Raw genomic sequence first — 23,392 nt, 5'->3', positions numbered from 1 at the left:
CCACGGAAAGTTTCCTATTTGCCACCAGTTAGTGGATTTTTCCCCAAGAAAAAGGAAATTACTTTTGACAAGCTCAGTTATGAATAGTGGCTGGCTTTGCTTGGATCAGAGTTCGTAGGAAAAAGCTGTGTTCAAAGCAACCTGACTAGACTGCATTTCAATAATTCACTGTGCAGTAGGCAGCTTTGCTGAAACAATGGCACTCCATTTTCCAGAGCCCGGAACAACAAATAATCAGCTAAACACCCCTCTGCTGGGGATTCTTTGGTGTCTTGGTTTTGATTTTACGTAAAGCAACTATAGTTACAAGGGATAGAGGAGCTTTGAAAATACTAGTCAACAAGAAAAAAAAAAAAAGAAAAGAACACTTAAAATAAAGAATAGAAAAAGCGAACCCTGCTTTTATTTCAAAGGCGCATTTCCCTGCCTTGTTCATGGGCAACATATTTTCTCAACTAACATGGAAGGTCCGCTGCTTATTCTGAAAGATGGAATTACCTTTTCATTCCAGACAGGCCCCCACCATCCCTGGGATAGCTCACGACCATGCAACATCATCAGCCAACTGGTGAGGGACACATGAATTTCTGAATAAGGTTATCTGACGTTAAATAGTCATCTTAGGAAAACAAACAAAGCTCATTTGAAACAGCTGACACCTCATTCTTGTTTTCTCTGATTTCTTTCTTTAAATAAGGTGGAATTATAAGAAAGAAAAAAAATAAATGAACGATTTCCCGGCAGTCCCATACCCTGCCTTACTTGACTGACTATAAGAAAACAATGACCAATGCCCCAAACCCCAACTCAACGTCAACAAATACAGGTTTGCAGTTTGTCACGGTCTGTTCCCTCACGTTTTCTTCTGACAACATCATCTCACCACGTTATGAACAACTGCTTTTATTTTTTCTTTTGAATTCAGGTAAAATTCACAACAAAAAGGCTGAAGGAATCAGGGTGCACACAGCTTTCTGAAGGACTCCCTGTAACCATCAGTATCCTTCAGGTGCCTGGGTTTATTTCCATTGAGTTTCCATTTCATTATGGTGCCAAGGTGCCTTAGAGCATGTGGTTTGAATCAGTCCTCGTATCAGGGCACAGAAACAATTAGTCTTCCCAAAATTACTGCAGTAAGCAGCAAAACTTGCCAACTGCTCTTCTGATTGCAATTGCTTATCGGTCCAGCAAAGTCGTCAATCTGTCTCCTCGCTGTCTGAAGCCCCTCATCCTTTCATATCCCTTTGGGGAAAAAAAAATGAGAAGGGAGGACACCTAATATGAGTCTGTAGCCTCCATACTAAAAAGTTCATTTAACTGAAGCTACTAGTGTGCTGATAATCTCATAACACAACTTATACTCTTGGAAAAAAAAATCTCTCTAAAAAAAACCAAAACAAAACAAAAAGCATCTGTAGCAATATCTTTTATGCCAAGATGGAAAATCTAATTTCTGGAATATCTTACACCTGAAGTGCAATCCTGTGGGAAAGCACACCAGCCGCTTGCCAGGCAGGGCCAAGCAACCGGAGAGAACATCCCAATCCAGTTGCCAACAAAAACCTATGGCATTTGGTTGCTGTTTTGTAGAGACACAAATGCATATTTCTACTTCACAGGAGCATACTGAAGCAAACATAGCAAGACTAAACAGCCAACACCTATTTTTTTGGGAAAACTATTCCCCAGTTTGTACCTGTTCATTCTGTGAAAGGCTCTTTCCTTTATTTATGTGTGTTTGGTTGGTGAAGAATTACAGTCATTTTCATTTTTAAATGGAAAGAAAAAAGAGACACTACCCAGCATGCAATGCGTTGTGTTGACAGTATTGTGAACTTTAGATGCTTTAGCATTTGACACAATATTGAGTCCACAATATCGTTAACTTTCAGATGCTTTACCACCTGAAAGAAAACTCAGCAGTGACCCTTCAGCACCAGTACTTGCTGTGAGGGTGTGTGCGGAGGCAGCTGAGACACTGAGCAGTCACTGGGGAAGGCAGCAAGGCAAGAAGCTGTGGAGGTTCATCAGGCTCTGCCCAGTGGACATTCACCCCCGGCATGGACATTCACCCCAGCTGTGTCCCAAGAGACATTCAGGGACCCCACGTGCGCCCCAGCTCCAGGGATGTGAGCCTGGATGCGGACCAGAAAGGAGCACCCTGTGCTCCAACAGGCCCCGGGGTCCATGCGGGCAGGCACAGGATTTTAGTCTGTAGCCTAGAATGAACCCTACAGACTTCAGAAGAACTAGGATAAACTAAGTCTTGAGTATGCCTGGGCACTGAATTCCCCTTTTTTTCCTGCAACATGCCATCTCTGCTTCCATGTGGTTTCAGCATAAACTACTTCAGAGTCTTAAAAATACAGAATTCACAAGTGTGACCCAGTCATTCTGCAGTCAACAGAAGAGTCCACACCACCAACAACAAAATTACACGATAGGAAAATATTTTGTTGACGACACCTAAGCCCAGGACAGACTTGGATGCTTTTATAAAAACACCGCTATCCCTCACCACGTCAGCCACGAACCACGGCCAGGCACTGCTCGTAACCCCACCACCGGGAATTCTCCCTGCCATCCACCACCTCAGAGCTTCAGCTTTGCTTTAGCTAATAAGTTTTAGAGATCCGGATTTCAGTTTATTTCACTTCGCTGGCAGTGCTGACAGCCAGAAAACTTATGTATGAACCACAAAAAGGAAAGAGGAAGGAGAATGACAGACAAGGAATAAAATGGGCTAATAAATTCAGTTTTATTCTCAGGGGTTGTCAGTTCCTGCAGGTTTTGACACCTACAGAGTGAAGTGAATATCTGACTGCTTGAAATTACATTATCACACCACAGCCTGAACACGTTCAATGCATTGGCAGTAAGGGGAGGGCTGCCTCTCTCTGCCTTTCCTCTATCAAGAGGACTAAGAGGTTCTGCAGTTTCCTTCCCCACCACACTGCCAATAAAACAGTTTTCATTTAAGGTGGTGAGAGTGTAAAGCAACCAGAAAAAGGCAACAGGTCTACTCCGAGCAAGGAGCGTACTTAGGAGAGTATTTAGTAGATTTTCTAGGGAAGGCTACCATGATTTCATTAGACAAGACTTCGAAACATTTTTTAATTAAACATGAATATAGTACCAAACATTTAAAAAAGTCAGACTTCTAAACACACACACATATATATGATTACATCGTCTTTTAAAGAACAGACTATTTGGTGGTCAGTGCCCCATCTCTGTTACTTAGGCCATGTATAATCCTTTAAAAGGATTAATTTTAAAATCTATACTAACAGAAATGGAAATTGGACGCACTCTTTTCTTCTGGATGATAAAACATTGCAGTTCTAAAAATCATTCTGTTCCAAGTTCAAACAAAATATCAATCAATAATTAGTTTTAATTGATGACTACTAAAGACTACTCTTCACCTTCACAATGCACAAAATGTGAGACTATGCACTGAACATAACATTCATAACACACAGAGATTCTCTTGTTTTCCATTCACCTGCAATGGTTACTTGCAGCTAATTATTGCCAAGTCATCACTTACTGGGAACCGTTTAAGTGTTGCCTCCTTAGATGAATCTTCCTGGTGCTTTCACATTAACAAAATACATGAGAACTGAAAACATGAATACTCAAATCGAGACTTACAAAAATTATCAAAACACCTGAAACTACTCCATCATAAAATTACTGCACATCAAAACTAAGAGACTTATACTTTCTGGAATGCATGCACTGAAAAAAACATGTTTATACCCACTATCTTCATGATTTTCACATCTTCTGGTTTGGTACCCTTACTAATGACAATGTATAATGGTTATGGATGCATTTCATACCTTAAATGTATTCGTATCTTAGCTTTTTAAGATAAATTTAAAAATAGTCATGAAAGCGTTAACAATTAAGAGCTTCAGTGCCAGTTTGGAAATGACAAAAATTCATTTGATCGGCAGAGCTGTAAGACAACAAAACCTTAACCACTGTGGCATAAACCCAAGAACACTCAATCGCCTTGAAGTCAAGATACAACATATTTAACTGGAGATGCCTATAATGGTAACTATCTTACATAAATCACCTAGTAGTAGAATTCATTTGCAAGCATGTAATTACGAAATTTGCTTTTGAGTTACCCAGAGCAGTCACTAATTTCAGAAAATCAGTATAGGCTATGAGGAACATCTACAGTATGCCCAGGACCCTTTTCTGGGTACCCCTGAGGTTCTGGCTATGTACTTATCAGAGATTTTCTGATGAAGAGATCTTGCCTTGGTAATTAATAGCCCTTGAGGGCTACATATTTACTCTTTTTAAATTGAACAGAATAGAGTAGAGTAGGATAGAACAGAGTGGGGTGGAACAGAGTAGGGTAGAAGAGACTATTTCAGTTGGAATGGACCTACGACGATCATCTACAACTGCCTGAACAATTCAGGGCTGACCAAGTTAAAGCACGTTATTAAAGGCATTGTCCAAACGCCTCTTAAACACTGACACGTTTGAGGCATCGACCATCGCTCTAGGAAGCTTGTTCCAGTGTTTTAGCACCCCCTCTGTAAAGAAATGTTTCCTAAAATGTTTCCTTTTTAAACACATATAATCTTCTGTTATCCACAACAATGTCCAGCAACGACTTCCATGGCTTAATCGTATGTTGTGCAAACCATCACATCTGTCTGCTCTTTGCCAGATCCACAACTGGATCTGGCAACTGCCCTTTCCACCTGGGATCTTCTAGGTATCACACTGAAACAGCCCACAAGCAATCATCCTTGACACAACTTTTCCATGCCTCCTGCAAATTTGTCTTCTCATATCCTTCCACTCGTCTACTACTTCCTCATCTGAAGAGTCCTAATCTTCATCATTACTCGTCTGGAAATTATTCCATCCTTTCATCATTGCTCCTACCCATTTCTGAGTATTTTCTAGTTCTTCCAAACCCATTTTGGGAACTGGTGGTCACAAATGTCAAATGATGGAAGTCGAATGCAACCATACTACAGATTTATACACAATGAAGTTCTCTGTTTTATTCTCTGTTGCTTTTGATTTGCCTTTTTTTGACTGCTACTGAGAACCGAGCTGATGCTATAGTAGAACCATCCACCACACAATCTCATTTCTGACTGGTAACAGTCCGTTGAGAATCCAGTGTTTTCTATGTGAAATAAGGATTATCCCCAGCAAACTGCCTTTCTGCCTTCGCTGAAGGCAAGTCTGGCTTTTATCCCCGGGCTACACAAGAATGCTCCTTTCTGTTTCAACCACCAAAAATACATCTCCTGAAAATACAACAGGGACATACCCTCTTCTCTTATACAGTTTATATGGCTGTAGAAGGCCAGCATCAATACATTAGACTCATTGTTCTGTGTTTGGGATTTTCCACTCTACAAACAATAGCTTCCTATAGAGAAGCTGTAGAAAACTAGTTCCCCAGGCTACCACAAGACACAAAACCCAGAAAAGAACACAAAAGAGAACATCAAGAGCTATCCGGTAGTCATGTTCAGAAAGGCACAAATAACAAACTTGTCAAAATCGCCATAAAAATAAAGATTTGTCATTCTCAACTTAATACAGCTAGGTCCTTAAATAAAAGAACATAAATTACTATATATACAAGTGTCTTAAATACCATATACTGCTTATTGGTGATGCTTAGACCCTGTACTAATGTTAAGTTTAAACAAGATTGTGGGTACTTAGCACTTGGGACTCTTCTGCTACTTGGCTTCTGGTTTCTTGTGTAGTTTCTTAACATGAGCAACAGCCAGAAATTTTCAGACTAGTACAACAATGCATGAAAAAATACCTCACGTTTTTACATTCTGAAGCAAAATATTGCCGTTATCCTATATCCTGCCTCCACAAAAAGGAACGCAATACAGAATGGTATCATTAAAATAAAAGCACGGTACTAATAAAATTCAAATCTTTTTACTTTTGCTGTTAATGTAAGTATGTACTATGAATTACATAAAATATTTTAGTGCTGCAATCCTAATCAATAGTATACTGCTTATTTACTACATGCAATTGACTCAGAGTAGTAAATGAAAACAGATTAAGGCGGCACATTTTCCTGCTCTCGTATAATTGCATAATGCTGCAATGTTTGGAATGCAAACTCCGCAGGGGAACATTAAAAAATATTGGTTTGTAAATTAAAGTCACTGAAAAGTAGATGTCAGCCGTGAAAATATTTCCTTTAATATTCCATTTTATAAATTGTTTCACCAGTCCATCATCCATCTGACGCCTGAATTATCATTAACTTCGTGGTTCAATGAATTATTAATACAAAATGGGAGAATCTAAGGGAAAGATGGTGCTTTAGAGCATACACAACAGACGAAGAGTTACAAAAACGGTCCAGAAATTTCGCTGTGAAGAGTTAATGCAGTAAAAGGGAACAGCTGGAGACTATTAAAAGCACTCATTAGAGGGAAGAAGCAGCAAACTGTTCTAATTGGGTCAGCTGACAGGTGGCCGCGCTTCAGCAGAGCCCTCCCGGCAGCCCAGTCCCAGCCGCAGAGATTGATGCTACTGTGTGATCCTGGAACCAGACCTACAGCTGCAAAGCTGCGCTGCAGCTCAGGACCTCCAATGACCGATTCAAACCATCTCAGCACCGCTATGTGACACAGGAGCAAAAATGACTACTGTACGTATGGGGGTAGGTTAGGGAAAACACTGAAGGTGCTTAAAACGTTTAGTCACTTAACTACAGCTCAGAACCCAGTAACTGAAAAGTGTACTTTTTTATTTATATATTAAACTCCCTAACGCCTGATATGCACCGGACAGACTTGGGCAAATCATTTTAACCCCTGCATGCCTCAGATTTCCAACCTAAACAATGTTAACCAAGTTCACCAGACCCTCCCCAAAAGTTCCAAGGTTCCATCAGCGGAGAGGTGTAGCCCCTTGTGAGGTCCTCAGCGGAAAAATCCCATATAGAAATTAACCCCCCTCCACCAAACCTGCAGACAGGCAACTCTCCCACTGCCTTTTTTATACAGAAACACACTCATGAGAGTGACAGTCAGAAGGTGGAGGCATGGGCTCCACACCGTGGTCTCTCCTTTGTGGCCATGTCCCTGGCAGACTGAAAAGCTTCAAGAAGCATATCTAAAGTCACGAAGGAGAAAGTTCAATGTGTTACTACTGCTGACAATCCACAATACAACTAGCCATGGTTAAATACTTCTATTATCCAGATAAAGACAGTAACTAAAACAGCTAGCTGCTGTCAGAAAACCAAGGCAACTGGTAAAAGAATATTTTTCATTGTAGATAGAGATTTGGGGATATAAATAATAAAACTGGCTAAATGTATTTGGCGAATATTCTTATGTTAATGAAAAACTACATAGTCATAACAGGAAATTCTCAAAATTCATGAATACAAAAAATTATTCTATGGAGTTTAACTGTTCAGCTTTTTCTATAATTTTGTCAGAACTTTATGAAATAACCTAAACAACATTGATTTAAATATTTGGCAAGAAAAGCCAATCTTTGTCACAGGAGAGGTCCCTATTTTAAGAAATCTGACTTTAAAGTTTCCTGACTTCCTCTGAATTTTACTTCCCTCCTTTGCAGTAATCCTAACATACTTCTTACAAATACTTAAACATTTAATTTAAAACACAAAGAGACAGATGCTCCTTTATGGGATTACTTGCATGAGTAATCTTTAGCATAACTGAGGCTGAATATTGTTAGAATATTTTTACTTTTTGCTGAGAAAAGCGTATTTATTTTCAGAGATGAAGTTGAAAGACTATGCTGAGCCTGACAGAGATGCGGTGCAAACTTAACCCCTAATTATAATGAAAATCTGAAACGCCCTATAGGAAGGTGACAAGTGCTTAATTTACTGAAACAATCTTTTTTACACAAAACCTCTCTCTTCTGAAAAATTAGCTCAAAGGTGTTTAGGTCTTGTACTTGAGTGAGTTAGGAGCCATGCTATTTGTGAGCCTAACAGGGATCAGAATTGCATATAACCAGATTTCCTGCAATTTAGTCAACAATACACAGCCTGGACTGCTTCACACACTCATTTTGGCCGTAGCTGTCTTAGCAAGTATTTGTTTAGCAAGTTTTGTTGCTAAAACAAGCAATACTTGTTTTAGCAAGTATTAAGGAAAGATGGAAGACCCATACGTACCTTTCATATTTGATGTCTCACGTTGCAGTTGTAATAAATACCAGGTAATTACTAACAAACCTTCTAGAAATGACAATTTTAATACAAAGCTTTGAAATACTTATGGTTGTCCTCTCTCTTTATCAGGTACGCTTCCTACCTTCTGCACTCTCAGGCCTTAAACTAAATCATCTGGTGCATATTCTTCTTTTGCTTGGTACCGGCAGCACTCACAGCTGCACCGATAAGGGGTTACTTGCTTTATTGAAGCGTACTGACTCTAAGAACTCTAGTTCACCCTGAAACACATTCGCTATGTTGGATTTAAGTTCACTTTTGTGAATTTATCTCATCTGACAGGACCATAGGGTAGGGTGACTCTCACATGAGTGTGTGCTTGAGACTCGACCCAAGGTGCTCGCCGCCATTTCAGACCATTACCTCTCTGACATACTCCACACTAACGCGTTGCCACTATTTATTTTGGGGAAGCTTGGCACTGATCTCTGCAGGTCACTGACAGTAACTCACGCCAGCAGAGAAAGCGGTGGGCCAGGGCCAGGAGGTAGCTGATGTGGGTGGAAAGCCTCACATTGCAGCAGCTCTGCCATATCTGACTCCTGAATAAAGGGCTTGTTTTCCATCCTGGCTTTCAACTAAATTTTGGCAAACACGGACATTTACCAAAACATTTAAAACAATTTACCTGACTCCTGAATGAATGGTTGTTTTCTCTGGAACAAGAGTCAAAGCCTGAAGCTCCCTTCAGAGAAAATTTCAAATGATCAGCGAATGGTGAAAATTTCTGTCTCCGTTTCTCATCTTTGCGATGTCAGCAGTTCAGATTTTCAAAGTTAAAAAAACCAGCACCCAGAGACTTCACCCCCCTTTTTGTCTTAAGGATCAGAACTGGGGTGGGGGGGGAATGCCTCCATTAAGGATATTACAACCCGATGGCCAAGCAGGACTTCATCAGATACAAAACATGATTTTAAAATGCTCTTTCTCCCTTCAGAGCGCGCTTTATAGAGGTGCGGAGCTCCCACTCTTTTACACAGCAGTTTCTAAGAGAAAACGCACACTGCCTTCAGCTTTTCAAGGGAGGAGGCCAGTGCTGGCAGCTATTGACCAAGATGCCAGGATGGCCTGGAAAGGTTCCCAGTAGCCCGCAACACTTTCCAAGAGATAGGAAGCCAGGAACACCATGGTTGAGAAAAGCACAATTAGCCCCTAATACCCCAGTTTCAAAAGACACCTTTCCTCAGGCAAACCTGTCTCTCCTGGTAAGGGAGAGGAGTTACATTTACAGCTTTTCTAGTCCATTTCGTAAATCTATAACTACTGTCAACCCAAGGCTTTCTCACACTCTTCAGCAATGAGCTCAACCTTGTGGAGCATTCAGTAGTTTTGTATTTTCCTAGCTTACGATCTGAGGCATGATGGAAGAAGAAAAATAAAAGCTTCTCGTATCCTCCCCTCCACTTTCACGTATCTGCTCGCAGTCAGGCACACCTCATCCCAAATGACTTGGGTTTAATACTGTCATCAATAGAGAAACTATTTTGTATGCTACATCTAAGCTTATCCTTCAAATAGTCCCCTGTAAAAAAGCAATGCTTTATGATGAGTTTTCAATTAAAATAAAAGAAAAAAATATGAGGGAAGAATTGCAAAAGGTCTGAGGCCAGCAATCCGGCCAGCCATCAGCTAAAGGGCCACACCGGCTCATGCTCAGAGGTAAAACCGGCTGCTCGCTTTCTTCACAGCTAGATCAGGCAATTGATTTAGCAGACTTCTGAAGCTACCATTCCACAAAATCCATCAACCTGAGTTTTAAAACATATGCCAGCAGATTTCCTTGCACCACTAAGGAAAAGATTAAAATGCAGTCATGCAATATATTATGTGGTTGGATAGCCCAAGTCTTAAAAATGCTTAACATTCGGAATGAGTGGTTTTTGTTAAAATGAATTTCACTGGCGAGTGGCCTATATGTTACTGTGACAGGAGCAACTGTCCTCTTAGAGCGGCGCAAGTGACAGCCAAAGTCTGCCAAGGAGGGATGGAGGACAGATTGCAAAAATGTTTCCAGGCTTCTAACACTGAATTACCAACAGAGAAGATCAAAACAAAAAAGCATAAATAGTTGTTATGAAGGATGCTGATGGTGCCTCAGACCGACAAACTGCCTTTTGAAAAAAATGACTACTGACCTCAGATGGCCATTTTTTATTTCCTTTTCATTACAGCTTTTGTACTGATCTGTATATGTGTACTCATGTGCGTGTGCTCATAAATAATTAATTTCTCAAAGAACATCCCAACACAAATGAAAATGCAAGGTGATTTCTTTCTGTTAGCTTTTAAACCAACACAACAGGAATTAGATCTATTCATTTCAGTTCGGCTTGAAGTAAACTTTCACTGGCTGTACATATCACATCTTAAACTGCACAGGCAGTACTCAATTAATACCAGCTTTTACAGAGTCAGTCAGTCAGTCATGAGAGGTGCCAATCCTTGCATGTTCCACTTCAAATGAGAAGCCTAGGCACTCAGAGTGAAGTACAGACTGTACCGCTCATTTTTAACATTTTCAGAAAAGAAAACACGACAGCGCTAAGAAAATAATAATGTATTAAAAAACCCACCCCGCATTCATTTCTGCAAACGCCCCTTCCCATTCGCCGGCGGGGACCCAGGAAAACTCCATGCGCGCAGCATGCAAAGCTGTTGGGACTGCCTTCCAGCTCTGCACACCAGGAGGCCAAAACCTGCTCAGATGATGCAGGGACCTCTTTGGTATCTCTAGCCATATAGCAAACAGGAAACTCTTTGCAATGTTACTGAAATGAGTTTACATCTGTACAGCAGATGTCACTGAAGTTTAAGGCTATACATGGTTACATTGATACTCCCCCCCCCTTCGTTCATTCATAATTTATAGGCTTATCTGTTCACAGGGCTTTACATGACTAACAATAGTAGTAAAGTACAAAAGAAATCAGCACAGCCCTGTCATCCAGAAAAAACTCTGGCCCTTCTTGAATCCACCTGACATCAGCTAGGACTGAAACGTGTTGTGTGGCAGTCATTCAGAGCCATGCTCTTCATGGCTCCTCCACATCCTGTACTCCACTGCCCCTCCAAAACATCCACAAAACATCCTCTCTGCTCTCCAGAAGCCACAGCCCTCTCTTGTTTTGAAGTTAGGTCTGGCCTGCTACTTCTCATAGAACACTATCAAGCTGTCCTGTCACCACCGTGTCACTGAACCTTCTTCAGGTTCAAGTGTGGCTGAAGGCGGAGTCCAATCAAACTGTGTCTCCTTTATAGAGAGAGTAAGAATTAATTTGACCTTTTTGTCTTCTTACGGAGGTGCCAGTGTGCATGCAGAGATCACTAAGAAGCAAACCGACCACCTTCCTAGCTCCTGTATTTCTCATTCTCATAGAACAACTACTGCCGTGGGACCTTGGTCTGTGAGCAAGGCTGACAGGCGTTATGACAGTTCAGCAGTTGTGCAAAATTAGAAATTATTACAAACAGCTTATCCAGCATTATTGCCACCTTCTTAATCCAAAAGAAGGCAACAACACCAAACCAAGAACTGAGATCAGAGCCCTGGTATAAAGAACACTCTGCACAACTTACAAGCAAGAACATTAGGGGCTTGCACTCACTGAATTGCTCCGTTTCCCAATTTTCCTCTGGGGCTGCGCAGTTATAGACATAGTTCCAACCTAAAAATCTGTCTGAATATTCACAGTGATAAATACAGGCAAAATTATTATGCCTAACCACTATACACTGCAAATCTAACTCAGGGAAAGGACCATAATTCAACGGTGGCGATCGGGGACTTTCTGTCATCTTATACAAGATCAAACTGGATCACGGAATTCATCAGCAACACTCTACATACTAAAGCTGACCGAAGTAAGGACCAGGCAAGACAAAGACAGAGGAAAAAACACAAGACAGAAGACGCCTCAGTCTCCCACTTTTCAAGCATCCAGTTCGAACATCAGCATTACCTACTGATGCTGGGAAGTAGGTAACCAGAGCCTTTTATTTAAACATACCAGATATCTTTCCTCCTGCCTCATGCTGGGGGTACGGATCATGTGATTCTGTTCTCCTCTCCAGTCTCCAAAACGTCGAAAAAAATAATTGGATAAAAATCGATTGACAGGATCTCTAATAATATTGATGTACACTGGCTGGTCTCCTCCAAACCTGGTGGGAAGAAAAATGGGTGAATCTCATCAGAAGGTTCCACACAGGCACATCTTTCATTTGAATGTTTTCAAATTACCCTCTACAGAAGTTCAGAGCTTTTACAAGGTTAAGAGTGAAACTAAGAAGCTCACAAGTAGTTCCCAAAACTTTGTAAAAGCATGTAAGATCTCTGTAGGCTGAATGGTAAATATGATATCTCGTTAAAAGCTACACGCGTACTACAAACATTTTAGTTTAAGACCATTTTTTTCCACTGTGTCAGTAGTTTTGCTTCTTGAGATTTGTCCTTGCTGTTTTCAGATGAAGAACCTTCTGCAGCTGAATCCGAGGATGAGCATTTTCTTCTTCTCAACACATATTTCCCACCTAGGGAAGTCATGTGAGAGCAGGCACCGCCTAACACTAACTGCACCTTGCACCACCTTCACCTGTACAGTAAGCGTAGTAACCTGCACAGGATTTTGCAACATTCAAGCATTTTTCAAACTCTTTCCTTTGGATGAACAGATATGAATGGTATTTCCATCTTTATATTTGCCAGAACTTGTGCAGATCTTCCTCCCTCACCCTCAGCCTGCACCGCTGGCTCCGGCTGCATCTGAGGTTATTTCATGGTTATGCAATGCCTTATCCTTGTACTGCACTTCATGAAGATCTTTTCAAAAAAAGCAGCTTCAAAAAGGAAATTAAGTATCAATTTCAAGTACACACAAGCCCAAGGAAAAGGAAAGGGTAAAACCAGCTGTGACCAGGCCCTGCACAAAACCAAAATGCATCACAGGTACCTGCAACTTAAAGACAAGCAGATAAACCAGAATAGCCTCGTCAGCTCCAATTTACCCTCTTGTATGCCTCCGCCTGGTGTTAACAACAAACATCCTCAGTTGAATAGGTGGGATACGAAAAGAGTAAAGGGGAAAAGGGAGCTTGAGGGGTCTGTGATTATTTTCACAGTATTGACTGGCCATTTTACATCAATACACTGCATCAGGAGAACAGGCCTAACTGGAAGAGTGTAAAAACTAAAGTAGTTTACACTCTTCTGTGGACAAAATTGAAGAATGGACATTTATGCTACAGAACAGACTTACCGTCTACAAATGCTGTGAGATAAAGAATAAAATAAAACCTTTTTGGATTGAGAAGTTCATAGGATAAATTCAACTGGGAATTTACGTGATCTAAGAACACAAATTGTCTTTCTCCCTTCTGTTTCCACAATTTAGGAGAACAACTCTTACTGAAGCACTAGCTTATGTTTTATTTTTGGGAGCTTGATGATATAGCCATATTTAAGTATTTAAATGCCGTTCTGATGATTTTATGAGTCACAATTTATATATTTTCTTTTGAAATGTAAAAATTAGATTAGAAGAGAGAAAACTGAAGACACCCTTTAGATTAAAAAAAAAATCATGTCAGCTTCTCTTCATATTTTAAGTCAGATGAATAATTGACTATGTATAATAAAAGATCAGGGCTCCTCATAAATATTAAATAGCCAGCCAAATTGTTTAAAAATATGAATTCTAGTAAAGGACAAGAGAAAAATCCCATACAATTTCAACCTGATTTTTATTCTGCATGATTCCCCAGACCACTAAATACAGTCTGAAAAGGCTTGTCTCATGAATAACTATGCATATCAGTAATCTCATTGACCTCAGTGTTGTAGGATCACTGCCATAATTTGAAATTGCACAGACAGCATAAAATTTTAAAACAGTCCAATTAAAAGGCAGATGCTCCTTGCTTCCTGATTAGTGCACAGCCCAATTTGGACATGGGTATGCAAGGGAAGTATCCCAAATTCAGTATCCTGAATTCTTCTCTGAGCTTGTCCTTACACAGAAATAAAACCTAAATTAAAAAAAGGCATTCCTGCAAATACCATAGGACAAGGAGAGCATTAAGCTTTGACAATATTTATTCAAACAGAAAGCTTTTGGTGAATGCAATGGCTGGTGGCCATGAAAACTACATTTTTCAAACGAAATTGCTGGCAAGAGGAGGTTGCACCCAAATTACTGAACACGTTATTTTCCTGCTCCGTGATGCAGATCGGCAGCAATCTAAAGACAGAAGGGAACGGAGAAGATCAAAGAAAAGGGGAAGCAATGAAGACAGCAAGAAGCAATGACAGCAGCAGCAAGTTGTCTTAAGATAGAGACAGAAAGATTACAAGATTCCAAGAAGCAAGAGAGCAGGGTTATCCTGCCCGGGTTTTGTAGAGGATGCTAAACTGAAACGTCCCACAGAAGAGAGAAAAATCAAAAGCAGGCAGCTATTAGTTATCTAGATGGAAATATTCAACACATATTATCTTTTCTGAAGTAAAAGGAGGGGCCGGATTGCGTAACTAATCCACCAAAGTGTCAAAGCCCATCCTTTTGCTGGTAAGGTCATCTCCCTGAACACGTGAACTGTAAATTTAGTACCAATAGCTCTGGGAGAAGAGGCGCATGCAAACTTGTCTGTCCCAAGAGGACAGCTGAGATGGGAGGTCACTCTTTCACAAAGACCTCCAGAGGAACTTCTCATTTCTGAAATGGAGACTGTGTCCCCCTCGCTCCCCCGCAAACAGCTCAAATTTCTGATTTCCTACACACCGTAACCAGCCTGGTCTACACCCAGCTGCACTTGCTCCACCAGGCAACAAGCAGAGAATTTTTAGAAAAATTAAGTCTGTTCTGGCTCTTATTCAAATCTGCATTTTTTTTTAAACATAGTTCATAATACTTCAAATTCCAACCATTTGTTTCTATGGTCCATACTGAGACTCTTTTACCGAAGCTATGCAGCACTCAACATTGCACAAAAAATCCTACTGGTTAAAAATCAATAACCTTAAGCTATTTAGAGGAAAAGAAGGGAAATCAATACTCCATTTGTTCAAGTATGCGCTGCATATTTTTAGGTACCCATCAATCACTACATATTAAATATTGCTTAGCTCTTCAGAGTGAAACTTTTCAAATTAACAACACCCACATGAAAATGCTCTTGCAAACAATAACACATTGTGCTCTCATTATACATCATGTCATCTTATTTATACTCAAGTATCTATTGTGAAAGATGCAAAAAGGGACACAGTCATATTTTTGTAGGCCTGAGCAGAAGGCTTGCTTTCTCTGAGCGTGATCAAGATTGGATCCTGCAGGATAAAGGTACGTGATCATTCTCATGTCCAGCACATCACTGCAACTGGGTGGAGTGGGCCACGACACCACCACTCCAGCAGCGCGCTGAAAATGTACACACCGATCCTCTGCAGTGCTCTTCCTGATTTATTTAGTGTCTATTATTAAATCCCATTAGCTTTAACTGCTGTGTTGTGACAGGTATGTTTTTGGAGTCCTCATCAAAATAACTGGCATATTTGCAGGCTTCAATCAATGATACTTAGGTTCATTAATAATATTTTCCCCCATCCCTTTTTTAATAAAAGGGAAAAAAAAGGCCTGAGAGGTATGCCAGGTGTTGCAAGTCTGCCCCTTAGAAGAATGTTTCTGATGAATTCCAATTTTATTATTTACAAGAGCAAAATCTTTGTTCAAAACCGTTTACAAACGCTTTATAAGATGAATTAAAAAAACCCCAAACAATACAAGAAATTTAAAAAAAAAATCTGCCAAAGTGATTTGCTTGGCTGTAAAATCGAGGATCTCTCAGCACCTATTATTTTTCATTTCAATTACTTTTAAGAAACGTTAAATATAAAGGTAGTCCTGTCACTTCACTTCAGAAGGCAGCTGCATTTCCGTTCAGCACAAAACTCTCTGCACAAGCAGAAGCAGGCTGCTTCATCCCTGCAGGCAAACCACATTCCTCCAGGAAAAGAAGACTCCCTACTTATTCTCCGTAAGGACTTTGGCTGCCTCTTACTCTTCTAATGTAAAATGTCTCCCCTTAAACAAATGAGTTGGTTGCTAGAAGTTCAATATCACGGAGGTAATCAAGAACAGACAGTCACCTAATATTAATAGGGACAGGCATACTGTGTCCTTCTTAGAAAGGAAGCACGGTTTCCTTTCACAGCTTCATGGAACTGAGAATCACAGGCTGCGGGCAGAACGGCCCAGCAAGCTTTACACATCAATTCTTATGGCTTCATATGGCTTTGCGGGGACATCACGTAAAAACACTAATGTACAACTTTCACCTTTTTAGGACTTAAAATACGATGCAGTTACATCAAAATCTATCTTCTGAAAAAGGTATCTTGAAATCAAAAGTTATTAAAAAGTCTTATATTAGCATGCACTTGTGGCAAAACAACCCTATTCTGCACACAAGGCAGCAGGAACATCTCGGATGCTCCAAGAATCATTGACAACGACTAGCTGCTATGCTTTCTGCAAAGATTCCCAGAGGAGCGGGCTGAAGTTCTGCCTCCCTAGGACTACATAGTATCGTCAGCCTCCAAAATCAAGGAATTTATCTTCTTCCTATTGTCTGTAGTGCCTTGCTTACAGCTTTTGCGCCTTCATTCTATGCTGTGGCCACGTTTTCAAGCTTTTCTTTGGAATTAGACAAATCTTTTCGTTTCAAAACTGCACCTTCGGCTGGCCTGGCCTTGAATGGGACACGTGTGCGGGGATCCAAAATTCCCAGTGGCTCAAGGTTAACAGTAAAATAGTGCAAACTGGCAACACTCCACTCGTTAATTACCCTTTCTGGAGCTGTGATTTCAATAGTAAAAATTTCAGCTTCTGAAGTGATGTGTCTGGGTAATGTCATTGTAAAAGTCACAACTGAGTCCTCTGGGAATTGCTTAGTAAACTGCCTCAGACCAGTGAATAGCTAAAAGATTACACTAGAAAGCCTTCTATTTCTCTATTTCACTATCCTGTAAATATCCTAGAGGATATAATGTTGTATTTCTGTCAGCTTTTTACATTCACGCATGCTAAACAATGAGGGTTTTTTTTTCCTACGCCTTTCATTATGCTGAGGATATCAAAGTAGTTTAATATATAAATTCATAATGAACAGCACCAACGCTGATACAAATCCTGCCTGGGTCTGTGTTGCCCAACCCAAGTAAAGACAACACTTGAGAAGGAAATACTAATTGCATTTTCATTTATGTAATGCAAAGTTACAGCTAGAAACAAGTAAGAGAGAAAACATTAAGTCTCCACAGCAGCTATAGTCAAACTCTGCATTATTTAAAAATCACTTAATTCCAGATACCTTGTATTCAAGACTTCCCAAATGTCTGGCTCAGGATCTCTCTGGACCTCTGATTAACATTTCATTATAATTCAGAGATGCAAATGTTGCACATTATGTAGAGGAGCAGAAAAACTAATTACAAATGATTACAATAAATTCCCAGCAATAGCAGAACAGCTGATACAGTTCTTTGGAAAGTATTACATCAACAAACATGGTATGTAGAAAAGATATATCATCAAAATTGGATGAGACCACAGATTTGTCTGAGATAGTTATGCTCACATAAAGTCTTGGGGCTCGACTTCTTAGGAAAGTTATAATGCAAAGGATGTTGCAGTGCACTCGGTACTGCATATTCAACTTCTTTTACGAATACATTTATCAAGAGTGTCACAAATGATTCCAGCTGCCCTATGCAAATGGCTGTCACAGAGAGCTACTCAAGATAATGCTAGAAATGGCCGTAAGGAAAACAAAATACAGTAAATTCGGTATAATAAAAAAATCACGGTAACTTGGTGGTATATATCATGTATAAAATGTATAGAATATAAAAATCAATGTAACTGAAAGTGAAAATATGGCTGCCCTGTCGCAGGTGTGAAATTCTACGTAATCACCACGAAATAGAGGGAACTGTGGATATCATCATGCTTGAGGCTTTGAACGTACACGATAATGCGTGATTCAGAAGATAAGTGCAAAACTACCGATAACATTTTCAGATAACAAAGTTGCAAAAGGTGAGAATAATGCAAGGAGCGGTTTGCTGATAGGGAGCCACTTGAGCCACAGGGCAAGACAGGCAGAAGCAAACATCATGCACTGCAGCACGGCAAATAAACCCCAACGCATCTAGAACCAAAAGCAGAGGATGCTCACAGGGAAGGAGCAGTTCTGGTGTCCTGGTTTGAGGTATCCTGTTGCCTAAACCACAACATCTGGCAAGGGCTTGCACGCCTCTACAGATTATCAGCAGCGTGTGAGACCTTACAGGCCAGAATAGCCCTAGTTTCCCTTTTTGCCGAGAAGCAGGAGCAGAGAAGAGCAAACACCCGTCACAGCACTGATGTGACCACGAAGAGAGTCCATTTTAAGCAAAGCACGCACAAAGTTCGCTGCAGAGTCACAAGGATGAAGACAAATGCCTTGCAATGGAAAAATGTCAAGAAGCTGAAAATCTTCAGCTTGAAAAGAAAATGAGAAGGGAAAAAAAACACAGAGAAGACCGAGAGGTGACTACACCACAGCGTGTAAGAAATTACAAATTAGAATTTACATAGGGAAAAAAAATTGATAGAAGGAATCTTTACATAGTGGGCAAAAATGTACTTTGAGTTCCAAGGAAAAGGAGTCAATTGGATTTCTCAGAAAAATCTCACTATTTGTCACTATTTACAACCCGAGAGAACAATGCAGTATTGGAAGAATTTGCCAAAGGCAGCAAATGCTCCATTACTGGTGATTTGGAATCAAGACTTAAAATTTCCTTCTTGAAAGATGAAGGTTTTGGGTTCAAACCTAAATAGTCTGTATTGTGCATTACACAAGGGTGAGAAAGACAAGAAATGACTTGGGACTGCCACAATCCATCTTTTTGCCTGAAGGCAGGATCAGCTACGCAATTGCAACTACCAGCTCCAAAATACTCAAGTATAATCTATTCTGTTGTTTCATTGCCTTTGTTTTTCAAGCCTTTTCCTAAATATCTGATCTAGAACTCTGTTAATGCAATTTAAGACCACCACTTCTGCTACCGTTACTCATAAAGAGCCATATAGTCCCTTTATCTCTGCAGAACCTTTTAATATAAAATTCTAAAGTGTTATCACAATCCCCCCTTTCCCAGTCTTCTCTATTTTTTTTCTTTTCTCTGCCCTTTCAGTCTTTCCCCACAGGTCAATTTTTTATATCTCTGATCATTCTCTTTATTCTCTTCTGGACTCTTTTGGAGTAATCAACACCTTTCTTAAATTAAGTTATTCCTGAACTGGTAACATAATCTACAGTGTGAACGTGTGCACAGAAACCAAACAACAGTAAAAATAGGATAATTTAGGTGTTATGCCTGATCCCATCTTCAGTAATTAAATTTCAATCAATGATGTCCATTCTGAGAATATCGTATTACCAGCTGAATGAAAGCTAAAAAGTTTATCATGCAAAGAACGTGGGAAATCTTGAGAAATAGATTTTAAATAAGATAATCTTAAAAACTGTGGAAAAAATCACCATAGAGCAATGTTTTCTACAAAAATAAACGCGAAAAAAATCCTTAGACCATACAAAGGTCAAACTGCACGTTAGATTTGTGCTTAGCCTTTCCTCAAGTCACAGTTAAAAAACATCATTACACACTCACATCATTAAAAAAATGTAGTATAAAAAAGGAAAAAAGATGTAGGAGGGATTACAGCACCATGTGGCCATTCATGAAATGTGTACTTTACAAGGCAGACCTCACATGATGGTAGAAAGTGTTTCATGATGTGTTAGCAAAAAATATAGATTATAATGAACACACATAAAGACACAGTGTTAAGGCCGTGCACATAAGTTTAGCTGACATTTCCCTACTTTTAAGAGCTTACCCAGAACGTAATAATTTTCTTGTTACCATATTTTCAATGACATTTCCTAGGTGTGTAGGGTTTGTTTTTTTGGTTTTTTTTAAGGAGAAAAAATCCACAACATGAAACTACTTTAGTAGATAATCTGAGGCTGTGATCATTGTTTCAAGACGTTGATTCAAGAAGGCATTCAAAGAGCCCAATCCCTCCCACAGCTGAGCTGTATAGAATCAGTGCGCGACGACTGAGCCACTGCCATACAAAGTACACTTGACTCTGCATTCAAAGGGTCATGGGCATTCAGCATCTTGTTATCCCAGCTCCACGCATTTGCCCAGCACACTATTTTCAAAAGCTAGTGGAGCACGGTTAAAACACATAATAGGCACGTCCTGCAAAACATCTACACTCTGTGTGGTATTATTTGTTCCAGAGAAAGGGAGAACCAAGAATGCTCAAGTTATTAATAAATCTGAGTGTTGTGACAAATATCCCATGACTGTGTTTTAAGTCAATAAAAACAGCATCACGGAATCACCCTGGTTTTACCGACCTCTTACCAGTCTATAAAAAAAATTAAAAGTGAAATTCTATTTCCAAGTCAATGGACCAAAGACGCATACATAGGTTAAGTCATGGTAAAAGAAGATATTTATTTTCCATAAAAAATTGCAAATTTATCATGCAACCCTTACAAACGATCAACAAGCTAACATGCATGGCTTTCAAACACCATACTGTCAGCACAGAATGTGCTTCTGCTTTCAAATATGCAGCTTATTCACCTTAGATTTAGGTGAATTAAAGATTTACCTCCTTTTTGTTTGTTGGACACATTTTACAGAGCCTAAGAACAGGGAATGCTGTAATGTCAAAGTACTGTGTTAAACTGTAATTTTTAGAGCTGCTTCTGGATCAGAAAAAACACAAAACTGAGAAGTAACAAAAAGCCCTGAACAATATTCAGAAACTAAGTTTAGTTTTGGGCTTATCCAGACTGAATCTCTGTCTATCTCTGCCTTCATAAAGCATGTGATTTACTGCTACCCGTAAATCAGAATTCAGATCAGAGTTGAAGGAAAGCGTCCAAACTGATCAGCACTACAGCATGTGACACTGTCTGCTGCTATCGCAGCCCGATTTACTTATTTTTATTAGCTAATGTTGGCCATTGTGTCTGTTTAAAAAAAGTAATATTAAAAAAAAATAAAAATCAGTAATGCTGATACAGACTGTCTACCAAAAACATTTTTCAAGAAAAACAAGAACTTTACACATTAACTCTGCTAATGAATAACAGAAAACCAGAAATATTTCTTCTGTTGATTCCAGGGACTAAAGGCAAGGACCTTCCCAAGCAGAAGACCCAACATACCTTTCCCTCCTCCCCCAAAACCTGTCCTCCCACATCCCTCAATGCACCAAGCAGGAGGAACGTGGCAGAGCTGGGGCTGGCACCCAAGCAGGGCACAGGGAGGTGGCTGCTGGCTGTGGCCCAGCAGAAGGTCCAGCAGCTCTGTTTTGCTTGGCTTTCTCCTCAGCAGATGTACCTGCAGCACTGTGGTTGCCTCCGGGTCTCCTACCAGCCTTCCAAATTTGGTTTGAAACTGGCCCACAGGTTCAGAAATTATTTAGGAGTTAGGTGTGAGAGGAAACTGGAAAGACACACGGAACAGCTGGAGCTGCTGTACGAGTCTTACTTCCTTAGAAAATTATGCTAAAAGGAAAGCGTTGTCCCCTCCCCTCGAGCACATCCTAAATACACACCGCAGATATTAAACTGCAGCTGCAAGGAAGAAGAGGGCAGCAGCCCGACAGCACCGCGACTCCTCACATGCTAATGCTGGGTGATAATTCATCCTGGCTTCAAACAAATAAGATATAATGAACTGAATTATAAGGGCTAATTAAAATGTAAGATTAAATTGAGTCCATGCTTTATCTCTGCATCTCCTTACCACATCATAGGAAATTTTAAAGGAGATCATTCCCCAGTGGCCTATGACTACTGCAGAAATGAAAGAATTCATGGCTCCAGTGAGACATGAAAGAGCCTGTTTCTCTCTCTGGGTGGTCTTTTTAATGCTTCTCCCTCGTATGAATTTACCCTGACCTAATCAGCCAGCCTTTAAACAAGCAAAAGCCACTTACCAGTCACTGACACAGGCGCATCTTTAGGCTTTTACGCATTCCCCAGTAACATTCTTTTACCCCAAGACAGAAGGGAGTGACCAAGCTTTCTGCTCTGCCCAAACTGGTGTCCACGAGTGCATGCTCTGAAGAGAACAGTTTGGGGAGGGAGGAAAGCCGCCTTCCTGTGTCCAAAACAGGAGTTGCACAATTCTCCCCATCCCTGACTCATCCTGACCCAAACCCATGGCCCCACCACCCCCAGCGCGTTCCTGCAAACATTCTTTCTGCCTCTCTGAAACCTTTGACACTTGGAGCACACGCTGAGCATCTTGAGTAGCTGCCCAAAGAACGTTACAGTCACTTAATTCAGCAGTAGATTACTAGGAGGTCAAGTGGGGCTTTTCCATGAACGTGAAGCTTCTTCCTGCTTCATTTTTTCTCAGGCTAAATAAATAGATGACAAGTGGCATATATGATGAAACACAGCAAAAAACCTGCAGCTACCCTGAAATAGCTTTTTGTCTCTCTGCAGGTTATTCACTGTACTGCTTGGACCTACCAACAAGACTTGCAGTCTCAGCAAATGTATCAGCATGTAATCCTTTAGCTGTTTAGAGTAGAGACATTCTTTAATATTTACTTCTGATTAACATTTTGGATGCTTTTCCCACCAACATTAATATATAAACTTCAATTCAGAAAGAGACAAAAAAATTTATCCGTATTTTTCCTAATTTAATGGCTCCTACAAATCTTTTTAAATACATGCACATTGACTTTGAAAAGTAAATGGAATATGACAGAGGTAAATGATAGCTGTCATCCTGGTCCTGCAATGCGCCCTTTTCGGGCGCACATCCCTGCGTGGAGGCAAACTCCTGAATTCCTGAGTTCTGCACAAGTGGAGGTGGGTGCCTCTGCCCCGTGTGCTACAGACCACAGTGCAGTTATGATTGACAACTTCTAGAGCTCCTTGGGCATGTGAGAAAAAAGTTGCTTTTTCTTTTTTTTAACATAGGACAACAGATCTCAGCGTTCTGAGAAAACACATACATATCAAGTGAGATTTCCTTTTTTTATTCAAAGTATT

The 23,392-nt window shown here is 40.2% G+C and overlaps 1 protein-coding gene across 3 annotated transcripts in view; it reads right to left on the bottom strand.

Annotated features, from left to right (window-relative positions):
• The window catches only part of UST (uronyl 2-sulfotransferase), a 161,790-nt gene that overhangs the window by 49,065 nt on the left and 89,333 nt on the right, over positions 1-23,392 (bottom strand). For all 3 annotated transcript variants that reach the window (XM_074580376.1, XM_074580375.1, XM_074580377.1), the window contains exon 5: positions 12,259-12,412. In XM_074580376.1, the coding sequence (XP_074436477.1) occupies positions 12,259-12,412 (154 nt within the window). The remainder of the gene's footprint in view (positions 1-12,258; positions 12,413-23,392) is intronic.

Source organism: Larus michahellis, chromosome 3 (assembly GCF_964199755.1).
Source record: "Larus michahellis chromosome 3, bLarMic1.1, whole genome shotgun sequence".
NCBI classification, from domain to species: domain Eukaryota; kingdom Metazoa; phylum Chordata; class Aves; order Charadriiformes; family Laridae; genus Larus; species Larus michahellis.
Note: the sequence above shows the minus strand (reverse complement) of the source record. Positions and strands in the feature narration are given on the sequence as shown.